General features: G+C 38.6%; 1 protein-coding gene and 1 pseudogene across 21 annotated transcripts in view; one reads left to right on the forward strand and one right to left on the reverse strand.

The window, feature by feature from the left end:
* DMD (dystrophin) overlaps positions 1–16,763 on the reverse strand; it is a 2,153,717-nt gene that overhangs the window by 13,557 nt on the left and 2,123,397 nt on the right. For all 21 annotated transcript variants that reach the window (XM_015443662.3, XM_065538825.1, XM_065538826.1 and 18 more), the window contains 3 exons: positions 15,796–16,039; positions 14,821–14,944; positions 1,182–1,274 (listed from right to left, as the gene is read on the reverse strand). In XM_015443662.3, the coding sequence (XP_015299148.3) occupies positions 1,182–1,274; positions 14,821–14,944; positions 15,796–16,039 (461 nt within the window). The remainder of the gene's footprint in view (positions 1–1,181; positions 1,275–14,820; positions 14,945–15,795; positions 16,040–16,763) is intronic.
* On the forward strand, positions 4,485–5,260 carry LOC135969346 (high mobility group protein B3 pseudogene; annotated as a pseudogene).

Here is a 16,763-nt window from a genome sequence, read left to right on the forward strand (position 1 = left end):
ACACATCAGTGGCGCTCAGCAGTGAAAAGATGGCTGGTACAGACATTTAAAATTAGCTTCCCCTGACGGTTCCTTAGCAACGCTCTACCAGAACATTATTGCTTTTAATGTGCACTGCACAACGTTTACTTGCACATCAAATAGCTAGGAAATGGCCATTGTTAACTGACACTGAACAAAAAGATAGGAAAAACACACTACTCAATACACCCTCCTCATTGCCCTTATGGAGAGGAACAAACAGCCCAGATTTCCTGCTGCCTGTCCCTCCCAGGCTGCCCATTAGAGGTGCCAATCACTGGCCACAAAGCCTTGTGTTTTCTCCCTTTTGTTTCTCTAGGCTTTCCTTCTATTTGATCACAGGTGACTGCCACCATCCTTGTTATTCGTTGAAGGAAGGCAAGACAGTGACTTTGTTTTATGTGAGGGCAATAAACCAAATAAATGCCCCCAGAAACGAACAGTAGTAGCAAAATATCATCTTGGATGAAGCAAGACATCTGAAGCTCATGCAAGCCAGTGGGAAAATTCTGTGTGGTAAAATGCTGTTTTTGTATGGGAACAAAATACGCAAGGCCGAAGTGATGAAGAAAAAGAAAAATATTAATGTCTGTCTTTGCTAAGCCTGTATTCCCTCTCTTGAAGTAAAAAATAATAACCAACTACTCTATGAAGATTTAGTTGTCCCTATATTTAAATGATGGAGTAAGATACAATTTTTAAATATAAAGGGCATCAGACTGCAAGTCAGAATCTCTACCACCACCGATCAGTAGGCATGTTCTAGGCCTTGCTGTAGCATGTAGTAGCCATATGTCCCTGGCAAAGGCACTATCAGGGCATTAATTTCGTCATCTGTAAAAGTCACATAATAATTGCTCTTCAGTAAAGGGCACCTCATAATTAACTCTTCAGACTAATGTGTGAAGCAAGTAAAATACTTGACAAATAGAAGGTGGTATTCTTATTTCTGGAAACATGTTGACTTCACAGGTATTTGAATTCAGAATACTCTACACCAGAAATTCACACTTACAAATCAAATCTTTTCACCATGGACCCAAATTGCCATTCTGATACTGCGTGTTGGCTTCCAGATGGAAATACACATACCAGTTGGGTGGGGAAGCGAGTGGCCTGATCCCAGCAAATCTGAGTCCCTTCTAGGTATTGGAGCTTACCTCTTGAACTAGGGAAGGAGTTGTTGAGTTGCTCCATCACCTCCTCCAACCCTGTGCTTGTGTCCTGGGGAGGACTGAGAACATCTTCCTCACCTTAATAAAAGCAAAAACAAATAATGGAAAATTACATTTATACAAAGCAGATATTAAAGAAAAGGGCCATAATTACATTTTTAACACCATTATAAATTCATTTCACTTGCTCATAAATAACAAAAAAAACTCCTCAAGCTTAGTAATTAGGAAATAATTCTTTAAAGGGACGAATTCCATACAGTAGTTTATCTGTATCATTACTCTTGGAGAAAAAAAAAAAAACCTGTATATCTTTTTTTTTTTTTAGATGGAGTCTCGCTCTGTTGCCCAGGCTGAAGTGCAGTGGCACGATCTTGGCTCACTGCAACCTCTGCCTCCCAGGTTCAAACGATTCCTCTGCCTCAGCCTCCCGAGTAGCTGGGACTACAGGCATGCACCACCACGTCCAGCTAATTTTTGTATTTTTAGTAGAGACAGGGTTTCACCATATTGGCCAGGCTGGTCTCGAACTCCTGACCTCATGATCCGCCCACCTCGGACTCCCAAAGTGCTTGGATTACAGGCGTGAGCCGCCACGCCCAGCCTAGTGTGTATCTTTTTAAAAGCTGACTAGAATTACTTGAAATGTGCCCCGCACATAGAAATGATAAATACATGAGATAATGAATACTCTAAATACCCTGACTTGATCATTACACATTCTGTGTATGCAAAAAAAAAAATCACATGTACTCCATAAATATGTACGAATATTATACTTCAGTAAAAAACAGGCTGGGTGTGGTCGCTCATGCCTGTAATCCCAGCCCCTTGGGAAGCCGAGGTGGGAGAAGTGTTTGATGCCAGGAATTTGAGAGCAGCCTGGGCAACACAGTGAGACTCTGTCTCTATTTAAAACAAACAAACAAACAAACAAACAAAATAAATCTAAAAATTAAAAAAAAAAAAGTCAATGGAAAGGTAAAACTGACAAACTCTCTTTTGTGCCCCATTAACAAATGTGAAACTTTGTTCTATGTAATAAAATAAGTATTACTGCACACTTGCAGTGCAGTCTCCTCAACACAAAAGAATAAGAACTGAACACTTTGCAATCACTTCATGAAGGTAAGAAGGGAGTTGAGACACTGAGGTCTTTTCTTCACTCTTTCTTTTGACATTTAACCAAAAATACAAATGAAACTCAAGTACCTTTAAACTCCAATGTAATAGAAATAAAAATAGTATGTGTCCTATATAGGTCATAAAATATGAATATTCTAAAAACTGTAGATATGGCATATACCAGAGAGTTATAGTCCTTTCCTCTTTGTTTCTTGGGACTACTTTATCATAATTATGTTTTGGGTTTTATAAAGAAGACATTACAAAAATTTTGACTGTTTATGTGAGGAGAGAATGATGATCTGGAAACAAACCTATGGATGGATGATATTCACTGGGATTGGAAGTCTCCTTGTAGATTTTGTGGATCTGTGTCTCTATTGTTTGTTCATGTGTTAAAGAAATACACTTCAAACAGCATTTGCAAGTAAAAGGGAAATTTCTTAGGTGCAAACAAAATTTGAAAGTAATTTTTCATAATATACAATCTTCCAATAGTGAAAATAACTTCTATTCAAGCTCTATTTGTTTTGCCCATTGTCACTTCCATCTAAAACAAGACCTTGCTTTAGCAAGTCAACCATAGTGAACTTGCTTAGGGACAACCTCAGTTTTACATCTGACTTGGAACTGCTTCGGAAGCCAGTGAGTAAATGACTTAAATATGCTTGTCATTTCCTTTGGTCTGTGCCACTTGGATTTTCATCTATGATTATAATCCTGCATTTATTCCTTGTGTGTGTGTTTTTTTTTTTTTTTTTTTTTTTTATACAGCAGAAGCTAAAAGAATCACTGCCAATGCTAACCATTAAGACAAAATCATATTCTAGGTGGATGTGAGGCTTCATATTTTTATTAGAATGGAGGGATAAGAACGTAAGGTAGATAAAAAGCCTCAGACTATGTGAGTCTCCTGGTAACATACCACAGGAAACCTCTTTGCAATATCAAGTACAGGAAACAGGTGCTGAAGAATTAAGGTCACGAAGCAGAAAAGGAATAGTTACAAACTCTTTCTTCTCTTCTCTTTCTCTCTTCCTCCCCCCTCACACACATGCACTATTTGCTTAAGTCTGTGCCTTTAGAAAAAGAAGTGAAATCCAGTATTTTTAGTTTCATTTTTCTTGCAGTTTTAAACTACCATTATCTGGTGAAGATGAAATGAATGAAATACTACCAAGAGGATCAAGATCCTGACAACTGAAGGGCTGATTACATCTCTCTGTTCCATTACTGATGCAAATTTTTGCTGAATTGGGAAACATGAGGCATTTTTAATGACAGTAAGTCCACTTTAGTGAAAGTATGCCTTACCGAATAAATCAGAACCAAGAGAACATCATGAATGACGCTCATGAGCATCGATGTTAATATTTCTGACAGTTTAATTACATCATATTGGAGCTCTAGGAACTCAGTTGTACTGTGTTAAAATTCAGGCACAGTTCAATGAAGTGACTGGCATTCCTGTTCCTGAATTATTTCAAAGATCAAATTATAAAGTATAAACCTAATGATGTCAGCCAAGTTTATCTTTCCAGATAAACTCTCTGTGAGTCTTTAATATGAGTGTCCAAGTATAATGCAAATGTAAAATTGGCTTATTTGCTTTAATGGAAAACTTTTATAGCAGTGATAATTGCATCCATTCAGATATTTTTTGAGTGCCTATTACATTCTAGGTAGTATAAAAACAAGTAGAATATAATCTTGTTTTCTTTTCTCAATATTTTCATGATTTCTCAAGATGGTTTTAACTCATTGTTTGTTTTGTTTGTTTGTTTTTGTTTTTGTTTTTGAGATAGAGTCGTGCTCTGTCGTCCAGGCTGGAGTGCAGTGGTGGAATCTCAGCTAGCTGCAACCTCTGCCTCCCGGGTTCAAGTGATTCTCTTGCCTCAGCCTCCTGAGTAGCTGGGACTACAGGCACGTGCCACCATGCCCGGCTAATTTTTTGTGTATTTTAGTAGAGATGGGGTTTCACCATGTCAGCCAGGATAGTCTCAATTTCCTGACCTCGTGATCTGCCGGCCTCGGCCTCCCAAAGTGCTGGGATTACAGGCATGAGCCACCACGCCCAGGCTCATCTCTTTTTAAGAATCGAAATCAGACATCACATATGTGCATGAGTAGAAGTGAATCAACTCATTGAAAAATGCTTAATGCGAGACTAGCGAACAATACAGTCAGGATGGCTAAAGGTGACCCCAAGAAACCAAAGGGCAAGATGTCTGCTTATGCCTTCTTTGTGCAGACGTGCAGAGAAGAACATAAGAAAAACCCAGAGGTCCCTGTCAATTTTGCAGAATTTTCCAAGAAGTGCTGTGAGAGGTGGAAGACAATGTCCGGGAAAGAGAAATCTAAATTTGATGAAATGGCAAAGGCAGATAAAGTGCTCTATGATCGGGAAATGAAGGATTATGGACCAGCTAAGGGAGGCAAGAAGAAGGAGGATCCTAATGCTCCCAAAAGGCCACCGTCTGGATTCTTCCTGTTCTGTTCAGAATTCCACCCCAAGATCAAATCCACAAACCCCGACATCTCTATTGGAGATGTGGCAAAAAAGCTGGGTGAGATGTGGAATAATTTAAATGACAGTGACAAGCAGCCTTACATCACTAAGGCAGCAAAGCTGAAGGAGAAGTATGAGAAGGATGCTGCTGACTATAAGTTGAAAGGAAAGTTTGATGGTGCAAAGGGTCCTGCTAAAGTTGCCTGGAAAAAGGTTGAAGAGGAAGATGAAGAGGAGGAGGAAGAAGAGAAGAAGAGAAGGAGGAGGAGGAGGAGGAGGAGGAGGAGGATGAATAAAGAAACTATCTGTCAAAAAAAATGCTTAATGCCTAATATTTTCTGTGTCAGAATATATTGTAAAAGTTAAAACAGCTAAATGAAACCTGAAGTTAAAGTAATACCACTGTAATATTTGATACCCAGATTTTTAAAATGCCTTTTAAAAACTACAAAAGTTTAAAAACAGTAAGATTAATTTATTCAAATATTTATTAAAATCCAACTATTGTTCACTGAAGATATATCAATAGGCAAACCGCACCCACACACTCTCTGTGAAACTCGCATTCTTATGGAGGCACACAGGCTTAACAAGTAAATAAGTAAACTATATAGGTATGTTGAGTGGTGATGAACACTCTGAGGAGAGGGCTAGCAAGGGACAATGAGAGTCATCAGAAAGTGGAGTCTTGGAAGTCCTCATTGATGAGATGCAGTTGAGCAAAAGCTTTAAGAACTGGAGGGTATGAGTCGCACAAGTATTTGAGGGAAAAGTGCTCCACACGGAAGGACTGGCAAATGTAAAGACTCTGAGAGGGGAGTGTGACTGACTTGCTCAAGTACAGCAAGAAATCCAATGTAGATAAAGCAGAGTGAACAAGAGCTGGGAAAACAGTACTTCCCTGGCCTGGGAATTTGGATTTGGCCACATAACCTACTTTGGAAAATGGAAGGCAGGCATGACAAAAGTAGAGGCTTAGAATGTCTTTGCATGGTTGGGGTTGCCCTCTTGTGCTTATGTGCACAAGAAGCATATGGCCCAGGTAGCTTGCTGGCCCAAGAAGGATGACAGACATGTTGAACAGATCTGAACCCAGACCACAGCTTGGTGTCAAGTCCAGCTGAGTGCCAGCAAAAGTTCAGTCAAACAACAGATGCATGAACAATATGCAACTTGAGAATTTTGTGGTGATTTGTTATGCAGCAACAGCTGACTGATACACTATTATGGACATCAAACAAGCCAGATACAATATTTATGGTTTGTCTAATAATACACTATGTAGCTACAACACAATAGGTGTAGTATTAATCCATTTTCACACTGCTATAGAGATACTACCTGAGACTGGGTAATTTATAAAGGAAAGAGGTTTAATTGACTCACAGTTCCAGATGGCTGGGGAGGCCCCAGGAGGCCTAATGATTATAAGCTTACAATCATGGTGGAAGGCAAAGGGGAAGCAAGGCACCTCTTATATGGCAGCAGGAGAGAGAGAGAGAGAGTGAAGGGGGAAGTGCCACACACTTTTAAAACCATCAGCTCTCCTGAGAACTCACTATCACGAGAACAGCATGGGGGAAAACTTCATGATACAATCACCTCCCACCAGGTCCCTCCCCTGACACATGGGGATTACAATTCGAGATGAGATTTGGGTGGGAACATGGAGCCAAACCATAAATTGGCAACCCCAAAATATTTCTGACTCTAACAATAATACCTGTCATCACAAGCTCCTCATCACCAAAAACAAACAAAAACACCTTTTCACTTTTTTCAGTTATTCAACAAGAAAATACTTATTGAGTTCCAGTTTCACACTAGAGACTTGCACAGCCCTTATCCCTACTTCATGGATTCACTGCCTGCTCAAATAGCATATTGCTAGTGTTTGGGGGATTTTAAACTTAGTTGATGATAATTCTTTTTTTTTTTCCAGGTAGATATTTTAATGTAACAATATAATGATATAGGCAATGATATAATCAATTATATGATTTCAGATTTCACATTGTAATTATCCTTTAAGAAATTGCTATTTCTATAGTTTTGGTGAAATTGCAAAGAAAAAAATTCACAATGATCTGAAAATGCTATTAAAATACACCCCCCTTTTTTTTTTCAACTACGTATCTCTATGAGGTCAGACTTTGACAAAACAGCATAACAGATGCAATGCAGAAGCAGAAAAGAGTCCAGCTGTCTTGTTAATATTATAAGATATTAAAGAGATTTGCAAAAATGTAAAGTGATACCACTATGTAAAATGATAAAATGATAGTCAAAATGTAAAATAGCCACTTTTTAAAATGTGGCTGCTAGAAGACTTTAAATTACATATTTGTTGTTTGAGATGATATAATTATTTTTTCATATGATATGTAATATGCATTAACATGATTTTATTATTGCTTTTAAAAAATAAATATTTAAAAATTGTGAAAATGTAGATTATAAGTTTCCCAAACTTCCACCCCCCACCACCACCAGCACCAAGAATTCTGGTTCCATAGGAATGGGCTTGGGCCTGGAAATGTTCATTTTGTATAATTCCTCCAGGTGATTATGATGCAGACAGGCCTCATCTACCCTTCAGACAGGTGCTGTCTAAGGCCCCTCCCACTCCTAAAGTGTAAACAGAAAGAATGAAGAGATATATTATTTTAGGGTCAATGGAGAGATTTGAAATGGTGTTTTTGTTTCCTCTGTGTAGATTTCAAGGCCAGTCATGTGACCTCACTACAAACAAGTTTTTTTTGTGTCAATGGATGGCAATTCTTTAACACTTAAACTTGACTCTACTCCAAGGTGATTTCCACAAACACACAAAAATAATAGATGTCAGTGTGGATGTGGTGAAAACAGAACACTTTTACACTGCTGGTGGGAATGTAAACTAGGACAACCACTATGGAAAACACTATGGAGGCTCCTTAAAGGACTAAAATGTAGAACTACCATTATTACTGGGTATCTACCCAAAAGGAAAGGAAGTCCTTGTGTGAAAAATATACTTGCATACCAAGATTATAGCAGCACGATTCATAATTGCAGAAATATGGAACCAGCTTAAATGCCCATCAACTAACGAGTGGATAAATACAGTATATACGTGTGTGTGTGTGTGTATGTATGTGTGTATATATATATGTATACACACACACACACATACACACACACACACACACACACACACCATGGAATACTACTCAGCCACAAAAAGGAATGAAATAATGGCATTCATAGCAACCTGGATGGAGTTGGAGACCATTATTCTAAGTAAAGTAACTCAGGAATAGACAACCAAACATTGTATGTTCTCACTTATAAGTGGGAGTTAAGCTATGCAGATACAAAGGCATAAGAATGATACAATGGACTCTGGGGACTCAGGGGGAAGGGTGGGAGTGCGGTGAAGGATAAAAGGCTGCACGTTGGGTACAGTGTACACTGCTCAGGTGATGGGTGCACCAAAATGTCAGAAATCACCACCGAACAACTTATTCATGTAACCAAACACTACCTATTCCCTGAAAACTATTGAAATAATAAAAAGAAAAATAATGTTTTTTGAATTATTAGCTAGTTAGTCGTCTTGGCTTGTCTGTTGTGGTCCAAATAAATCACTGAAACATTTTTTAAAATAAGGAAAGACATAGTCAAAGTTAAACAGTACCGTGATACAGCACAATATGATAGTCTCCTTTAATCACTGCTGAAATGAAGAAAAAATAAGTCGGATGACTCAATTTAATCTGAGAAAAAAGAAAAGGAATGCTTTGCCATGGCAAGATATTCTTCAGTCTTCTGAAACATAACGATGGTTTCAGATCCCTTTCTTGAAAGGATGATATGCCATCTGACTCACTTCCCTTTCTTTGATTCAAATGCTGATAACGGTTTTATTTACTTAAAAAGTGATTTTAGCCAGAACCTATGCAGCCTATGCAGAGTAGACACAAGAATCACTCCTGTGATTCTGTCTGAATCTAAATAAATTATTTTCTCTTTTTTAAAAAAGTTGTGTACAAGAAATTATTTTTTCTTATAAAGGGGACTGTGTATGAGCAAATACGCCCACCAACATTTTTCTTTGGATTTTAACCAGTTTCCAACTTGATGTGTTATCTTACTACTTGTGTATTTCCTGCCTTTCTCCAGTATTTTTTAGAAGAAAAAACACAATGATTTATCCAATACCCAATATTTGGCTTCAATTAATTTTTTTCCTTATGATATAGGACAGATGCTTTCAATTTCACACATAAATTCTGTGTGTAACATCTTTAATATATTATGGTGTACAATGTTGTTGCTGATTACCAGCTGATCAGTTTTGAATGGTGGTGAAAGCTAAATATCTTAAACGTGTGGTCTGTTCCATGTGTACACAAGAATGTATTGTGCTTGATTTCCAAAAAATTAACTCAATAAGCACTTTACTGATTGTTGCACAGAGTGTCCTCACATAGTAATGACAATGAGCAAGACTTATATCCCGTCCTTAAGGAGCTTAAGTTCTAGGGAGTTGTAGGCAGAAGCAAGAAGTACTAGTAACTGCCTGAAAACATGGACGGGTGTGGTGGCTCACGCCTGTAATCCCAGCACTTTGGGAGGCTGAGGCAGGTGGATTGCTTGAGGTCAGGAGTTCAACAACAGCCTGGCCAACATGGTGAAACCCTATCTCTACTAAAAATACAAGAAAAATTAGCCAGGCATGGTGGCAGGCTTGTAATCCCAGCTACTCGGGAGGGTGAGGCAGGAGAATTACTTGAATCCAGGAGGTGGAGGTTGCAGTGAGCCGAGATCATGTCACTGCACTCCAGCCTGGGCAATAAAGCGAGACTTCGTCTCACACAAAAGAAACACCACCACCACCACCACCGCCAACAACAACAACACCAGAACGATATAATGCATGATTAAGTTCCAAAAGAAAACTCACTGAGTGAAAAGAAAGGATGCTATATTTCAGGTTAAGAACATAATGTACTCAAGGCAAAAGAGCACATTTATTTATTCTGTTGTCAAACAGAAGGCATAAAATGCTTACGGAGGGGAATAATAGGATACCATTTGAATGGCAGAAGAGGAACTGAAGTATCTGGAAGATAGCCTAGAAAGGGAGAGAGACCAAAGGCAGAGGAACCAATTAGGAAAGTATTCATATTGTCTGTTCAGGTAATACATGATGAGGACTAAATTTGGGTAGAAGTAGCTGAATTGAAAAATTTTGTTCTTTTTTATAAGTAGCAAAACAGACTGACCTTGGTGACTGGATTGATGGTGGTGGGACATAGCTAAGGAAGGCAGGTAAAGGAAGAATGTGTAGAAAATGACTTTTTATAGATTGGGAAATTGGAAGAGATGTTCCAAAGGTTGATCATGATTTCAGATTGGGCTCTATTTTTATTTACAATTTTATCCAGAAGATGCTCAGGTGGGAGGTCTGGGCTGGAAATCTTAAGAGTTGTCAACATAGCAGAAGCTAAAGAATGGAAGGAGTGCCCAGGGAGAGTGAAGAAGGGTGAAGGGGATGGAGAATCTTGAGGAAAACCTTGATGTGATATACTGAGGATACCTTACCTATATGGTAATCTGGCATAAAACATTTAACCTGAACCCAATCACTTGGATTCAAGCAGACAAATTCAAATTGGGGGACATTCTACAAAACATCTAGCCTGACCTCTTCTAATATATCAATGTCATGAAAGATTTAAAGAGGCTGGGAAAGTGCTTCAGATTAAAGGAGACTACAGGGACATAACAAAATGCAAAGCTGTGCCTTCATTGATCCTGAATGAAAAATATCGCTATAAAGAATATTAATTGGCAGAATTGGAGGTATTTGAAGTTCTACATTAGATAACAGTATTGTTCTTTTTTGAGTGTAATAACTGTGCTTATGTAAGAATATCTTTCATTTTAGAAGACACATGTTCAAGTGTTTCGGGGTGAAGTATTATGTATGAAACATAACCACTGAGTGGATCAGTGAAAAAAATCAACAAACTGTATACACACATGAATATGATTAAATATGCACATAAAATATAAGCACATACAGTATATAAAGATACATTAAAATACAGATATACATGTTAATCTAAATATATGCAATCCATTTAACAACACATGAATGTAAAAGTACATAAATAGATATAAAGCAAATGTGGCAAACTGTTGAATTAATTGCAATTTTGCCGTAAGTTTGAAATTGTTCTAAATAAAAAGCTAGGGAGCCATTATGTCATAAACCGCAAATGTACATGATAAATTTTATTTTTTAAAAAGCAAAGGAACAGTTTACTTTTTAAATAAACAAAATATAAAATGCTTCAAAAAACAGTAATCTGGTGGAAAGTTAGGAGTCATCAGAGATAAGGAGTTGTTCGGACATCATAGATTTGTGTATGGAGCCCATGAGAGCCAATAGAGGATAAACATTGTTAATTTCCATTTTGTTCTGTATTTGCTTCCTCCAATAGAATGTAAGTTTCATTAGCACATTGTCTCAGTAAGAACTGTACAGAACACAAATGGTACATAGAGACTCAGTGATAAGTATTTCATGGCTTGAGGAAATATGTTGACTCTTTAGACACATCACCTAGTATGACTTGTCTCATGTATCACTTAAAAGAAAATCAGTCGTCGGGGATGTATATTTAAAGAATGCAGCTCTATCCAGAATGTGGTTCAGCAAATCCCAGCCTTATATCTCAAACCTTCAAAGCACGAGGATACACATTGCATTTATTTAAACACCTGTGTGCATCCTTCAAGAAGACGGTAAGGTTTTTTCCCTTTTTAAATGAAGTTAGCTTATGCAGTTTGATATAGTTTGGTTCTGTGTCCCCACCCAAATCTCATGTTGAATTTGTAATCCCCATGTGCTGTGGGAGGGATCCGGTGGGAGGTGATTGGATCATGGGGGCGGTTTCCCCCATGCTGTTCTCATGATAGTGAGTTCGTGTAAGATCTGATAGTTTAAAAGTGTGGCAGTTCCCCCCTTGTTGTCTCTCTCCTGCCGCTATGTAGCACTGGCCTTGCTTCCCCTTCACCTTCCCCCATGATTGTAAGTTTCCTGAGGCCTCCCCAGCCATGTGGAATTGAGGCAATAAACCTCTTTTCTTCATAAATTACCCAGTCTCAGGTAGTTCTTTATAGCCATGTGAAAACAGACTAATACACAGTTCAAGAAAAAGTACCTTTGAATTCAGTCTTTTCTTTCAGAGGACAAATTTAACCACACAGCTTATCCATTTTATACCAGCAAGTTATCTCTTAGCTTAACTCAGCCATTGGAATATAGCACTTTTGTCCTGGTATCCAGTTCTATCATGACCTTTTTAGCTCCACAGATCATCAGGTCCACATCCTAATGTGCATTTTAATTTGGGTGCTTTAATGGGTATGCTGCCTAATCCCCATTGTTAACAACCTAAATAATCAATGCTTCTAAGCACCCAGGGCTCTGAATCTCACCACTAAAATATTTGACTTAGTTTCATATACTTTACTTAAAAATGGGGGAAAATCCTGAAGTAGAAAAAAAAACAAGAGGTACTAAAGCTCAGTTGTTTTCAGAATTTACCGACTTTGCAAATGCATACAATAGTTTTTCATGTAGTGTGTTACCATTTACAATCCCAACAGTTTATTAACTATAGTTAGATCTCAGGTGGAGAGAGAGAATGTGACACAGAGGTTGCCTTAAATCATGGAGCTGTAGTAAATTCAGGAAAACAACCTCCAACATATCCTTTTCCTTCTCAAAAAAATCAAAACCTGGCTTTCCTACAAGGTTTGGCTTCTCCAGAGGAGGATGTGCCTCTTCCCACTGCTCCAGGTTCTTGAACTTCATCACATTTATTTCAACCACCCTGTCTCTTTCCTCAGAAATGCTCACCTCCTCAGAGCCCTCATCCATCTTCAACATCTTTTCCATCCTGATCTACCACTGTCATCATGATAAGGACTTCACCCCTCTGCTGATAAGCTCTGCAACGTTGGTCTCATCAACTCCATGAACTGCACTCCTTACCCGTCAGTGATCTCCAAGTAAAATCTTCAGCAGCTCACTGGGAGGCACCATCTTAGATGTATAAATTGCTTGAAAGTATTTTACTTCCATGATATCCAACTTTTGAATTTTCCTGACTCTGATCTCCAGATTTTTCACCATAAAACTCACCCACACCCTTGACTTTTCCTTTCTGTCCTATCCATTTTGGTTAAGGCACTTTGCCTCTCTTTATTCTACCCTCATGGAGGAGCTCAAGTATGAAATGAATTCCTGAACGCACCATCATATCAGGCAATAGAGCTGTAAGTGTACAGAATCAATGAGTCACAGGTCTTTTCTATTCCGTGAGGTAAGATTGAGAGGACCAAGTATAACCAGTTTAGGACCCAGGGAAAAGTAAGGATACAGGATGGAGCTGACTCATACTGGGCCTTTACAGAGAAAGAGAAATGAGGGAGGGGGACCAAGTATTTGTGGCCTTCATAAAACCCTCTGTTGTCTAGCCAGACACAGCAGGAAAAACCAATGAGCAGCTGGCTAGCAACCCCTGTCCTAGCCATTCATTACCACTGTAAAATGCCCTACTCTCGTTTTGACCTTTGATCATTTATGCCTTATCAGTTCCACCTTTCTTAGAACCTAGTCCTAGGCAGAGAACATTGCTAAGAATGAGAACAGACCATGTTGACCATTTCCTCAACAAATTCATCCAACTTCCGCCAAAGGCTTCCTTCTTACTTGGTAATGTTTCAAAATTGTCTTCACTTTCCTTAATCCTCATTCATTTTAAGATTACCTAGTCTTTCATTGAAACAACAGAAGTTTTCCACCTTCCCTTCTCTTAGCCTAAAATGGTTTCTCAAAATTACCCAATGCATTTATAGTGACCCAATGGACTGTGATTTATTTTAATTTCCATTGAGCTCTCTTTAGCATTTCACCTTGTCATCACATCTTCCTTGAACCTCCCTACTTACCCATCCTTTACTATTCCATCACCCAAATGGAGGTCTTCCCCAAGGCACTGGATCGAAGCACCTGTTATAGATTTTATAGATTTCTCATCTCACACCCTTCAGCAATCAATTCTATGAAACTCATTCTCAAGTCTTTCTAGTCTGCCCTCTTACTTCAGGTATAGATCTGTATCTTAATTTCTTTTGGGACATGACTTAGAAGACCTGTCAATTTCTCAAACACATTATGTCCACAATCAAAAGTTTCACTATCTTCTTCCAACCAAATCCTCTCCCTTCATTCCTTTCCGTAAAATTTGCAGTCAGTCCCCAGACCCTGGGAACTTTTTTTTTTTTTTTTTTTTTTTTTTTTTTTTTTTTTTTTTTTGGAGACAGAGTCTCGCTCTGTCGCCCAGGCTGGAGTGCAGTGATGCCATCTTGGCTCACTGCAACCTCCACCTTCTGGGCTCAAGTGATTGTCCTGCCTCAGCCTCCTGAGTAGCTGGGACTACAGGCGCATGCCACCATGCCTGGCTAATTTTTGTATTTTTAGTAGAGACAGGGTTTCACCATATTGGCTGGGCTGTTCTTCAACTCCTAACCTTGTGATCTGCCCACCGCACCCTCCCAAAGTGCTGGGATTACAGGCGTGAGCCTCCACGCCCGGTCCCCTGGCAAGTCTATTTTTATAGAATAGTGTCACAGTCCTCTCCTCCCACATCTCTCAAGTGCAGGCCCTCAGAACTCACGAATCTTGGCCTTGGCAACTGCCTCCTAACTGGTCTTCTCACCTATACTAGTTTTCTGTGGGCCAGATAGAGCTGCCAGAATACATCTTTTTAGAATTTTCTTTTTAGATTTTTTTCACCTGGTATATGATTTTCAGTGGCCCCCTGATACCAAAATGAGTCAAACACCTATGGCCAAACATTTATGTGACTATAATGTGACTCTACCTTTCTTCAGATAACAAAATCTGAGAGTAGCTAAGACACTTACCCATGGAGTCTGAAGTTTGACTGCCAACCACTCGGAGCAGCATAGGCTGACTGCTGTCGGACCTCTGGAGAGAGGTAGAAGGAGAGGACACCGTTGTGCCATTCACTTTCGCCTCTGCCTGGGGCTAAGTCATCCAAAAGAAAACAGAATTACTTTTCACAATAAACATACAAATGTATAAATATGAAAATATTAAAGACACTCAGGACTCATAAATTTTGACCCTTCCTACTTTAGAAGCCCTCCCAAAGATTAATTTGGGATATTTCACTGTTGATATAATCCATGGATACTGTCTTTGTATCTGAACTGTGCTCCCTTATAAATTTGAGAAAAAATTAGAGCTACACTGGAATGAGACTATAAATCATTACATTAAATAACTGGAAGATTTAGAAGGTCATGTGAGAATGATGACACTATGTGAGAACTCAAAACTGTAGTGGAAAATTCATATCTTTGTGAAGTATTAAGTAACAAGATAGAACATAATTCACAATGTAAAATTCCCAGAAAGCCAGAACTATGTCCAGGTAGGTCTTCTGGCGATGCAGCATCTTGCTAGGTTTTCAATGGAGGCTTAAAGAACTAAATGTTAGGGATTAGGAGAAAAAAACACAAAGGTATACCAGAAAATATAACTAATTGCAAATGAAATAGTTCCATTTCAAGAAGTGAAATATTCACTTTTAGAGAACTAGTGGAAACCTTTTGGCGTTTTTTTTCCCCAAGATGTATTTCAAATTGGTCAAGAAAAAACCACTTTGGTAGGAAACAATATTTAACAAACATAAAAAAGACACACTAGTTTTTCTATCTCCTCTACTTTTATCCTTTGATACCTATCACTTTGCCAGGCACATACCAAGCACTTAAGAATTGACGCTTGTTACACCTACAAAAAGTGCTCTCTGCGGTTTAGTTTTGTTCAAGAGGGAAAATGAATGTTTGTAAAAATCCCATCTCTCTCCTCACTTGCTCCAGCAGCTGCCTTAGCCTATGTAACTGTGACTCCAGCTGTTTATTGTGGTCTTCCAGGATTTGCATCCTGGCTTCCAGGCGGCCTTTGTGTTGACGGAGTAGCTTGGCCTCAGCAATGAGCTCAGCATCCCGGGGACTCTGGGGAGAGGTGGGCATCATTTCAGGAGGGGACGGCAGTGGGGACAGGCCTTTATGTTCGTGCTGCTGCTTTAGACGGTCATATTCTGCTTGCAGATTCCTATTGGCATCAAAGAAGTCAAAAAGAAAAAAAAAAAAGAAAAAGAAAAAGAAGAAGAAGAAAAAAAGTAATTTGAATATCATCACCAAATTTTATATACCATGGTAGATAGATGCATCTGACTGCCACCAAAGAACAGCAAGCAAAAGAGAGGCACTAATGAATGGTTTTAATGATGACAATCTTACCAGTGCTAAAAGAACAAAACAAAATGTGAAGCTTTTGCCTGGTGTGTGAAGGGAGCCATGCTTTTCAATATTTTTATGTTATGCTAAAAGCCTCATGAGTGCTATGTTCAGATAAGTAAGCAATAAAGGATTTAATCACTTTGTAAGTATTTCTTTATAATGTCATGAGATTAAAAATTTTATACCTCTACAACACTTTGGTTTGCTTTAAACATTAGCAAATATTTTCAACAGAAATGTATAAGAATGGAGTACATATAACCATGTTCCGACCACTTCGCCTTGATAAGTTTATCATTTGCCGTATTTTCTTCAAAAGTTTTTTGAAGAAAGAAAGGATAACAGCCAAAGCAGAAGCTCCCTCACATGCCCGCCTCAACGCCATACCATTCTCTCCTCCCCACTGCCCTCAAGGAGATAATGCCACACTGAATTTCATGCCCAGTGTTACCATGAATGTATAGACAAATATTAGGTTGAACTTAAAGATGCTGATGTTTGCCTGTATTTTTCTTTCACCTACAGAACCACCCATT

The sequence above is a fragment of the Macaca fascicularis genome, chromosome X (assembly GCF_037993035.2).
Source record: "Macaca fascicularis isolate 582-1 chromosome X, T2T-MFA8v1.1".
NCBI lineage: Eukaryota > Metazoa > Chordata > Mammalia > Primates > Cercopithecidae > Macaca > Macaca fascicularis.